Source organism: Clupea harengus, chromosome 4 (assembly GCF_900700415.2).
Source record: "Clupea harengus chromosome 4, Ch_v2.0.2, whole genome shotgun sequence".
NCBI lineage: Eukaryota > Metazoa > Chordata > Actinopteri > Clupeiformes > Clupeidae > Clupea > Clupea harengus.
The window spans coordinates 21947073-21959092 of NC_045155.1; the positions used below are offsets into that span (position 1 = coordinate 21947073).

Consider the following 12020-nt stretch of genomic DNA (forward strand, 5'->3'; position numbering starts at 1 on the left):
TGTCTTTATTTGTTCCTTTAGCTTTTATTTATATAAAATACATTGAATTGCCTTTGTGTATGAAAGGTACCTTGCCTAGTTGGCTATACTGGTTTAATACATATTTATTTATTTATTCTAGTCATTTTTGTCTCATTCTACAAACAGATCATATAAAACAGAATATACACAACTAAGCACAGTTGTGTATATTCTGCAATCTCAGAACAATAATAACATTTTAAAATCATTTTTGATTTTCTATTTTGTTTTGTGTATTTGGTCTGACTCCCTGAAACTGGACCACTAATGTCTGTCCCCTGCAACTCCACTTTCCCAGTTAGTGTAATGAGCCGCTGTCTGTAGAGGCAGGAGGAATGATGACATGTTCCAATGAGATGGAGCTTAAATGTCATTCACATATTTGCAAGAGGAACTTATTGCACAATAAATATAATATTATTTGCTATATACTATACTTTGATAGTAGTTTGGACACTCTGCACTGCTTTAAAACCATTACAGTATAAAAATGTAATATTTTATTACACTCTAAAAATTATATTTTGGTACACAAATCTGTCTTTTCTGTTCAAACAGTGTGCAGCATTACACGGAGCAAAGATCGGAATTGGGACTTGTTCAGAAGACTTTAACCACATGCACTTCATGCTATTCTAGCGTCTGATGATGCTTAAATCAAAATAGCAATTTACTTCTCCCCCTCTCTAACTCTGATGTTGCAATTATTGAAGTAGGGGCACATATGTTATGTGGAATCAAGCTATTTGGATATAGCCTGTAATCACACTCATAATATGACTACCAAGCAACTATGTTTTTCTACATTGGCGGAATGATGAATAATTCACATCCAACCTGTCTAGTCAGGGGTGTGGTTCTCGAATAAGGACGGAGGTCCTTGCTGAACCACATGATATAATGCATTGCTGGTTGAACTAACACCATAGTCCCAACAACATTGTTAATGACATAAAGCAGCATGTAGAGAGTACAAATTAGAATAATGAATTAACTTATGAAGAGTGTAAGAAGAGTTTTACATTGTGTCTCAATATTGCATTAATTACAGCCCATCAGCTACCTGTACACATGCAGAGGCTCAGAGGCAAGAGGATCCTGTAACAGATGTTGAGGAGACTGAGGAGAGAGTCGAGGCTCTTCACCAGGAAAGGATCATTATAATAAGGGACTGCTTGCAGTATGAAACTCTTGGATTCAGGCTGTTCCTGCATTTGAAGTGCTCATATTGTCAGTAATTTCATGTAATAATATGAAAATATGGCTACATTGAAAGATCAGTTATGGCAATAATAGCCCTACACAATTAACAATATGTAAGAATTCCTGAGTGCAGTGATACACTGACTGTTTAGCCTACTTGCATCACCATTAGTTCCTCTTTCTGTTGCCAATCTGCGAATTACAATTATTATGTGCATGCACCATTGATACATGTGGCCCATAGGCTTTGAAAAAACATTTGAATAAAACGTCATATTTTCATATTACACCCCATTACTGCCAAATGTACAAACAGCCTAAACAACAGTTAGCCATAATTTCACTTAGATCGACCACAAATACATTACACCAATATACCAATACACCGTGCAAACTGTTCTACACCAATCAGCGTCTTCCAGCAGATTCTTCCTAACAACTACTTTATCTTGTACACATTGAACATGCTCTGTTAAATGTAATTTTATCTGATACTGATTCGTATTTCAGTATGAATATTCAATTAAACAGGATGACACAGGTTTGTACCGTACATGGCAAGAGGGTCATTTCGTTAGCTTTATAATTATGGTTAATATTTGTCATCATGAATGGTCAGGCTTCAACCACCCGTATCTCAATACTATCAGTTGTGACTTATGCCAGGTTTTGCTGTTAAGGTTCATTTTAATTTGGTCCCAAATCTAAGAGGTAAAGGCTTCAATGCTGGTGACGAACATATATTTTGTTTGTCACCACAAACCACACACCATCCACAAAATGCCTGGAGTTCAGATCAAGTATGAAAGAGTTAGTTTAAAATCTAGCACTAATACAGCAGCCATGGTTAGAGCAGTAAAAATAACCATTCTTTGTTCTCCATGGAAACTTGGAAATCGGTATGTTTGGTCAAGAGGTACAGAATGGAGTCAAATGTTCGAACATCTCCAGCATTGGGCACGCTTCTGTTTTGGGTGATGTCTAAAATGTTCCATGACACGTTTTCTAGCAGCTTGGTTCTTGACACGGACACCTGAAGAGTAAGTGTGCATGTGAGAGTGCATGTGAGTGTGCATGATCACCTTTCTCTGCGAGAGTGAGCTCTAGCCTGCTCTCTGCGTTTCTGTCTTTCCCAGTCTCTTCTGGCTTTCTCTTGGTCCTCCCAGGCCCTTTTCCTCCGCTCACTCTCACGTTCTTTCTCCTTCTCTTTTGTCCGCACGTGTTTCCCTGCTGATTACCATTATTACCATTTTCAAAATGGAAAAAACTTTTAGAAATTAAATCCAAATTGTTCAATAATGTCACTGTCTACAACAGCATCCAATGACTTTCATGTAAAGCTCTGTGAAAGCACCTCTGTGTAATGACGCGTTACCTTCTTCAGCGGAGTGGCTGCGCCTATGCCTCTTGTCCTTACGCTTTTCGTCTTTCCTGTGATGCGATTTGTCTTTTCTGGTCATCTGCTGGGGAGGCTTAATAGCCAGTGCGTCGTCCTCTTCCCCTCTGCAGAGTTCATACAACACTTCTATTACTATGTGTATATCCCAATGTGGACTCTAATGGAATTGAGATCATTTCTAAAAACAAAAACATTTTTCTGGCCTAGACCTGAGATGTGGTTGCCCAGTGTCAATATCAGAAATATACAGAGATGAAATTGACCTTCTTGTATAGTTTATGTGGCTCAAGGTATGCAAAAATCCAGAAGATCTTGCAAAGTATTCCATCATTCCAACTTCCAGAACATCTTGTGACAACAGGCTTCTTCACATAGTAGAGGTTAATTCACATGTCCCCCTTGAGCGCCTCAGCAGTCTCAATCAACTCCAAGTGAACATCCTCAAAATCCAACAGAAGTGATGTGGCTGATTTAGGTACAAAGCCTCTAACACCTATCTCCACTGGTCTTGTGTGCCAACCTCTAACACCTATCTCCACTGGTCTTGTGTGTGCCAACCTCTAACACCTATCTCCACTGGTCTTGTGTGCCAACCTCTAACACCTATCTCCACTGGTCTTGTGTGCCAACCTCTAACACCTATCTCCACTGGTCTTGTGTGTGCCAACCTCTAACACCTATCTCCACTGGTCTTGTGTGCCAACCTCTAACACCTATCTCCACTGGTCTTGTGTGCCAACCTCTAACACCTATCTCCACTGGTCTTGTGTGCCAACCTCTAACACCTATCTCCACTGGTCTTGTGTGCCAACCTCTAACACCTATCTCCACTGGTCTTGTGTGCCAACCTCTAACACCTATCTCCACTGGTCTTGTGTGCCAACCTCTAACACCTATCTCCACTGGTCTTGTGTGCCAACCTCTAACACCTATCTCCACTGGTCTTGTGTGCCAACCTCTAACACCTATCTCCACTGGTCTTGTGTGCCAACCTCTAACACCTATCTCCACTGGTCTTGTGTGTGCCAACCTCTAACACCTATCTCCACTGGTCTTGTGTGCCAACCTCTAACACCCATCTCCACTGGTCTTGTGTGCCAACCTCTAACACCCATCTCCACTGGTCTTGTGTGTGCCAACCTCGTTCTCTTGCTTCCGCTTCCAGTTCTGCATGCTTTAGCCTTTTCCTTCAAAGGCTTCCTCAATCGCATTTTCAAAGGGGATCGTTAACTCATTAAAGTTAAGAATGTGCTCACACTCAGAATACAAGACCATGTCTGGTCTCGTAGCAGAAATAACAATTCACTGTGGAACCATCTATAAACATTGATCCCAAAGTGCTACATATGCTGTTACTTAGCACAAACTCAAAATAATCATCTCAGAGCAGTGCCATTTTTATAATTTTTCGCTGATAGGCTCGAGGGAAATTCTAACAAGCTCCGGAGATGTTCTGTGGATCTGAATGTACAACGTGGATGTCGTCAGCAGCGCAGTAAGCACGTTTTCAAAATTATACGAAATTGACAGAAGTATCGTAACACTGCAGATCACATGTGCGTATTGAAGGGAGCATACAAAGGTTCAATAATATACCATGTACCGCTGCATTCCTAGTGGGTGGCAATGTTGACTATTCTTTATTACTTTTGCACCTTGTTTAATGGATCAAATGCGACATAATCAAATTACATGACTTTTCCAAAACTTTAAACGAATCTACCAGGCCTGGAAATTGGATTTTAGAATAGCATGACTTTTCCAGGATTTCCATGACCGTGGGAACACTGCTATAGGCCTGGGGACTCCACCCAGGTGGAGATTTGTCTATGCTCCAATGGGTTTCACCTGCTGGATCGACTTAGTTTGTGGGATGGATGTGGGGTTTACTGTGCGTTACCACACAGCTCAGGTAGGACAGGATGTCATCACAATAGTGGCGGTGCTGGTGCATGGTGCTGTGGAAACTGTTTCATTGCCCGGCCTAATGAAAGGATCTGGCAGGGAGTTTACGCTGATGCTAGAGCTGCTGTAAATGGTACAATGTTTTTGGGAAATATGCTTGCCCTTATCTAGCTCCTTCCTATGTCGTGCCCGCTATAAGATTACGAGAACCAGGAAACAACACACATAGGTCAAAAAGAGATGCTTTTGGAAATCACTATAGCACTATAGCTACAACCACTTAGAAATTATTTTCTGCAATAGTCCCAACATGGCATAACTGTGGCTTTAGATGATATGTGAGAAGAGTACAGAAGAGTATGTGTTACACAAAACTGCTACTAATACGGCCCCATTATGTCAAAATTGGTACTGGGCTCCCCCTACAGTTGCAGAGTGTAATTGACTTTTACACCACTATCGTAAATACACATCACGCTTTGAGCCCCTCATGGACAGCGCTACAAGTGTATTTGTTAACAAGCTGAGGGATACAGAACCAGCAAAGACAACATCAGAAGCCAAAGAACCAACAAAGTAGAGTAATATTACAGGACTTACACAAATATGACTCTCCATAGTTTTACTTATAGTGACATCAGAGACTAACTAAAGAAACACATCAAAAACAACAAAAAGACGGGGGGCACTGTGGCGCAAGCAGTAGCCCCGACCATATACGGAACACGGTTTCGAATCTGACCCGCTGTTATTTCCCAATCCCACTCCCTACCTCTTCTCTCCATCTCATTTCCTATCCAAACCTTCACAGTCCTATCTGAATAAAGGCAAAAAGCCCAAAAACAAATCTCGTTTCTGACACGAAAGGCACATAATACACATTGGACAGGGTCATTTATTCCAAGCTAGCGGAGAAGCATGGTTGCAAACTTTCCTGGCATTTGGCATAATTAAGACTGATAATTAAGACATTTTTTTAATTTGCATTCTAGCCTGTCAGAACCACAGCGGTTCTCTATGAGAGAGAAATAAACACAAACAAAACTCTGCGGCATTATAACAATGAAAACATATTTCTTGAAGTAAACATGCATGCTCAAGGCCAAAATGTGCACAAGCATCGCACACAACTCAGAGTAGTAACATACTAAGCTGATGACATCTGAACCAGAGGCAATACTGCTGCTGCAATACAACACCTGGCTATAACATAGGGGAATACTGCTGCAATCCAACACCTGGCTATAACATAGGGGAATACTGCTGCAATCCAACACCTGGCTATAACATAGGGGAATACTGCTGCAATCCAACAACTGGCTATACCATAGGGGAATACTGCTGCAATCCAACAACTGGCTATACCATAGGGGAATACTGCTGCAATTCAACAACTGGCTATACCATAGGGGAATACTGCTGCAATACAACACCTGGCTATAACATAGGGGAATACTGCTGCAATACAACACCTGGCTATAACATAGGGGAATACTGCTGGGGATTTCTTTAAACAGTCCAAGAATAGCGAGTCAACTAAATTAACCTTACAAAATCTGGATTCCCCAGACACAAAGTGAAACATGGGTGGCAGGCTAGCCAACATAGCTAGACAGCAACTAACACAAGAGCACTTATTAACAGTACCATTACCTAGCAAATTCGCTAACATCACCACAAGATGACTCACTAGTGGCTAAACTCAATTGAACTGGGCTGATTTTGAAACTGTTATTCTAAATGTAACATTGTTAAATCATTGTCATTGTAGAGCATCAAAATCTTTCAATGGCAAGCCATCAAGGACTACGAAGCCGCCAAATGCCACAAGGAGGTGATCTGCATCATACAAGGAGTTGGCTCCAGAGAAAACTGAATCTGATTCAGACTCTGATCAGGAGGAAGCAAGGGAGAGAGAGAGGTGCGTGTGTGATTGTAAAAGTTCTGTGTTTGCTCAAGATTGATGTTGAAAGAGTGTTAAAGTACTATTTCTGTGCATTTTAAGAGTGTGTGTGTGTGTGTGTGTGTGTGTGTGTGTGTGTGGTGAGGGAGAGAAAATAAAATAATTATTGAATATAGAATAAATATTAAATTAATAATATATTAATGGGGAAATGTGTATTAGGTATTGTTTTTAAAGCAAAACAAACATTATACAAGTTAGTTACACACAAAAGTGCGATTACAAAATGGTGGATTGAAAAATATGAGTGGCTGGTAGATTTGAGAATGGTAGAAAAAAAAGTTATTTCAATCCCTGGTGATGAAGATCAATCCTCTTAAACAAACCTTGCATTTGTGCAATCTTAACATTTCTGACATAAATTGTGTCAACTATGTGAAATATGCTGAAATTAAATACAATAAGCCGAAGAGTAAAAACATTATAGCAACATTATTATTATTATATCTTGCTGCAAACAACAATCTAACCCATAGTCTATTATGATGGGATCTTCTCTGGAATCTTTCCTCAGCAGTCACCACTCTTATAGAAAAGGATGAAACTCAATGACGCCATGTCCTCCCCTGGACTGCAATGGCTTTCTGCCTCTGTATTATTAAGATTACCTGTCCTCTACTGCCTCTTCACGAATAAAAGGTGAATTCCGGATGGTTATCTCCATCCTGTGGTCCCGAAGCTCTCCTTCCTCCAGAGTGTCCCGCTTGGGTTCTCGCTCATCCGTCTGCATTGAAAGATAATATTCCTCTGAGTAAAACATCACAGGGATGAATAGATTAGAGTAGAATGTTATTCTGTAATAATAATTGCAACAGAAAAAAAGGACAAGATGCCTAAAAGTTGAAAACACACGACTCTATCCACACACATCCATCAAATCTTTCCATGGCAGAGAACTCCACTGGCGCTCCCAAAATGTCTACACAGGGTGAGGGGACATAGAACAGTCTTGCTCCCAAAAATAAGGAATATGTCCTTCTCAGCTAGCTTGGAACTACGGTGACCAAATAAAGGAACACAAACACCCATTCTTTCTGGTGCGCACCCGACAGCAAACACTCTCACACACAAGCTTGTGCACTCTCTCAAACACACACTTTCCCTCTCTTTCACACACCCCTTTAGTGTGACGTTAGTACATCTAGTTTGACTACATATTCTGTGTTTTACATCTGATCGTTTTGTGAATAAATGCTTTTGATTGTATTTGCTGGTCTATTTAATGTTGCACAAGAGTGAATGCTACCAACCTCTTCTATTCAGAACTCTTAAGACCTTCAACCTTTACTAGCTATTGATAAGGTAATCTTGGTTGTAGTTTTTAAATTCATTATTAATCAGAATTCCAAATTGATAGTTAATATATTTTATGAGACTAATATATGAGATTGATTTATGAGACTGATTTGTGACTGAACTTTATTTTGATCACTTTGTGTGGCGCCCCCATGTGTTCATCTAAATTGATCTGCTGCTGTGTTGAATGGTGGAATCCTATCCAATCGTGTGAAATCACCAACATTATCTCGTAAGGAGAGTATTACCATGTATGCACAATTGCATCATGCTTAGGTCAAAAGAAGATTTTGTGTTTGGATTGTGATACACTGATCTGAAAGCTATACCCTATGAAGCCTATGAAGAAAGCTATAACCTATGGGTTTTCCCACCACCAAGAAAATAAAAACGTACAGTTTTTGGACGTTTGCAGTCACTTTTCTCTTCCAGTTCTCGTCTGCGCTTTTTCTCTAAAAGAATTTCATCAAGTGTTTTAACTTTCCAGGTCTCCTTTTCGTCCCCCATCAGCTCCAACACCACCAACTGCAAAGACAGAAACAGAAGATGCAAAGCCAGGGAAAAGGTAACAAACGTAACATCTATATTGTTTTTGGCATATCACAATTCAGAGCAGTCCCCGGTGTCATCAAACATAGGGGTTGCTGTTGGGCCTTATAACATGACTGTGCCTCAGGACAAAGAACTTTGATAGAAAGGCTGAACTAAAGTATCAGAGGAAGGATTTTTTAAAAAGCTTAACGCACCAACAGTCAACCGGCGTCATCCATTCTCAACCAGTAGCCTAGAATATTGCCTAGACAGTTTCTGTGAAGGTTCAAGTTTAATAAATGCTTTAAACTTCACCTGGCGGTCGCCTACCTAATATACTGCAGTCTGTAAGAGCCTGGGCTCTAACAGGCACTAACTTGTTGAATGTTTCTACTTATTGTCATTTTAAATGTACTAGTGAAAACAGTGACAAATGTTTGTGATTTATAAACTGTAGTGTCAGAAAGCCTAAATATGAGCAAATATTTACACACAGACTTACATTAATGCTTGCAATTGGGTAATTTAAGTGGCTAGCGAAAGCTATAGATAGTTTGTCCACAAGGCTATACTGTAGCTAGCCAGCTGCTAAACTAGAAAGTGAGGGTACTGTTAGCAACATAATGACACGAACTAGGTAGCTATCAATAGCTTCATCTAGCTACTAGTAAATAGAATGTGCTCTATGTGAACGGTACTCACAATCACAGATTATATGGACATCCCAACCAGTCTTTGTCCATGTATCCAATAACAAATGAAGTGAAATACTCAAAAACAATGCAACAATTAATGTGCTATATTGATAGGTTTCTCGCTAGCTAGCAGTGTTTCTACAGACTGTTATTTTGAATGTACAAAGTAACTCAACACACTGTTACGTTAGAAACTATCATTTGTCAGACACTCTTTGTCATTAGTCAACTTCCCAGGTTAGTTAAAAATAGCTTATGTTAGAGAAGTTATTAAAAAAGAATGTTCCCAACCATCTATGCATAGAATGCAAAGGCTCCAACTCATTAGCCCACTACATTACTTGACTGGACATAAAACATCATCTGAAAGATAACCTTTAATTAATCTAAGGTGTGCCTTCATATTAAAGCAACATCATATAACATTTTGACCTTAAAGTAACAGCTTCAAAATCATCTTGGTGGTACACTGACAGCACACCTGATGACACTAAATGTAACCCCCTGAATATCACACAATGTCAATTGGCGTCAGTGTTGTTCAGACTATTTTGTTTGATAAAGCAGCTAGTAATCTCAGTAAATGCAGACGCCTCTCTAAAAAAACATGCCAAAAATGATTCATTAACACGCATTAACTGTCACAACGTGCATTTGACACCTTTAAGTAAACCCCTTAGTTTTAAATGCGATACGTATGAAAATCGAGTTATTTAGATGGTTTTCAATGGGTTAATATATCAGCTAATGTTATTAGCCTACAGTGATTCAGTTATCATTCAAATGAATAAGTTTTCACTAACCTGCACTCCTGACTATCACAACTTGCAACAAGATGATAAAGACAGACCATTTCAAATCCCGTTGCCCTACAAAGCATAATGTCACAATGGGCATTGGAAAGTTAAATAGTGTTGGTCAAGGTCACAGTGCAAGAGTTCCACCTCATGTCCACTTCAAGTGTTGGCTGCAATATGACTTGCATGAGTTGTTACATTACAAAGCAAAATGATAGTCATATACAAAATAAGATTTCATAACTGGCTCTAAATCTGATCAACTAGCTAACCTAGTTTAGAAGAGAACTTGTCAACATTACTTTGAGACTTCGTGTTGGCCTACCCTATCTTTATGACAACACTGAATTGAACAAAATGCATTTCCTCAACATGTCAGCAAGGGCACATTTATCATCCCATTCATTACAGACGAAACACGCCGCCACACTCTGAATCATCTGCAACAGTCTCGCCGCAAGCACGCAGGCCCGCTAAAACAGCATTGCAACAGCCTAGTTCAGAAGATTGGTGATCAATCAGAACACCCTACCCAGACTGCAAAAGGTCAGTGGACTGCTATCCAGGCCAGGCGTGCTGTGGCCGTGGCTCAGGCTCCACTCTCCGTATTACAAGTCAGTCTACCACCAAAATGATTTTGAAGCTGTTACTTTAAGGTAAAATTGTGACATAATGTTGCTGTAACCTAAAGTTGATGGTGAAGTGGCACACCAGTGGGGCGCCGACCAAACTCCATGCTCGCCAGCAAGGTAATATGTTTGATACTTTGACACTGTCACATCCAGTAATGCTAATGCTATGAATGTGCTGTGTGGTGGCAAGGCTAGCTCGGGAAACTCATATTTTCCAAGTGACTTGTTATCAACAACAATAAAAAGCTATGTTAAATAACAATAATAATAAGGTATAATGCGCTTTTCAGGAACTATGCGTAAATCTCAGCTCCACATGGCGCAAATACCGCATTTAAGTTCGTCACTTTTTCACTTGCCCTGAATGTCACTTATATTCTATCTAACGTTAACGTTATAATGTAAGTTGCCTTTTATCAACCACGTAACAAGTTAGAGACTCCTTCCATCCCTGCTGTCTGAGATATGCTAGAACAAAATAGAACAAAATAGTGCTAGCAATAAGCTATGCATATATACCCCAAATTATTATTGGTTGATTATTAGACTTGGAAAATATTCGTAAATCATCTAAATCAGTATGGCAAAGTTAGAGAACGCCGAGATGATCTAACGTCAACAGGCTAACGTTAACTAAATTTAGTTACGTTAGCTAACGGATGGCCTTTATATCTTTCCAACTAGTAAACTAGTGCATTCCACCACGGCCACAACTGCTTCTTCATGCCACCCCAGAAGCCCAAATCGAATTATGTATAGTAAAACATTTAGGTAATTGTTGCCATTGAGAAATGTAAATATGTCTCCTAGCTAGCTTGATAACTTACCTGAAATTTACTCGGCGCGAGTTCCAAACCGGTGTTACAGACAGGAAAAATGCTTTCCTTAGCAGCGTGTTGCAAGCGACAATAATGAATATTTCAATATGGCCGCCATTCGTAATTTCTTCAAAATAAAAGTCGAAACCGAAAAATGAAGAAATGCTCATTGTGAATGTGCTACCAAAGTTACAACAAACGTAAAGGTGGGAAAATACAAAACCAAAATGAAAAAAGCTTGAAGTACAACAAGCCTACTTGTGTTGTTCAGCTTTAAAAAGTAAATTGTTCCTCAAATCTTTTCTAGGAAATGACCAATCCAAAAAATTATCTGCAAGGGAAAGGGGTTTTAACATCTACACAAGTCATTCAACCTGCCTGAGACTGAGAGTTGAAAGGTAGGCAATAAAATGCATAGAATAGGCCTACATAATTGCCTGCTGATGAACTTCAAATTGTGTGGCTGAGAAAAGTAAGTACAAGGGCATGGTGAGCCCCAGCCAAATCATAAGCCTACTGTAAGCCTACAGTAATGACCTATTGAAGTCATTCAAATTGTGTGGCGAAGAAAACAACAAATTATGCATCCTTGATATGGGGATGAAATGAAATCCTTATAACAATTACTTTCAGGAAATATATAAATATTTAGGCCTGAATCGCCTTTGTAAGCAACAAAGTTATCTTTGGATTTTTTTCTCACTGTATCTTTCAGTGTTACTGTTTTGTGTTTTTACATGTGATTGACATACATGTACTG

At 39.6% G+C, this 12020-nt stretch overlaps 1 protein-coding gene across 10 annotated transcripts in view; it reads right to left on the reverse strand.

Moving 5' to 3' along the window:
• Window positions 1-11364, reverse strand: part of cdk11b (cyclin-dependent kinase 11B) — a 31471-nt gene extending 20107 nt beyond the window's left edge. For 6 of the 10 annotated variants that reach the window (XM_012820833.3, XM_031566780.2, XM_012820832.3 and 3 more), the window contains exons 1-5: window positions 11270-11364; window positions 8184-8312; window positions 7100-7215; window positions 2600-2727; window positions 2307-2454 (exon numbers count right to left, since the gene is read on the reverse strand). In XM_012820833.3, coding sequence (XP_012676287.1) covers window positions 2307-2454; window positions 2600-2727; window positions 7100-7215; window positions 8184-8294 — 503 coding nt within the window. In that variant the 5' untranslated portion in view covers window positions 8295-8312; window positions 11270-11364. Of the gene's footprint in view, window positions 1-2306; window positions 2455-2599; window positions 2728-7099; window positions 7216-8183; window positions 8313-9020; window positions 9488-9816; window positions 9883-11269 lie in introns of those variants that run through there. The other 4 variants (XM_031566781.2, XM_031566778.2, XM_031566775.2 and 1 more) reach the window with 3 other exon arrangements.
• Window positions 11365-12020: the final 656 nt, after the last annotated feature.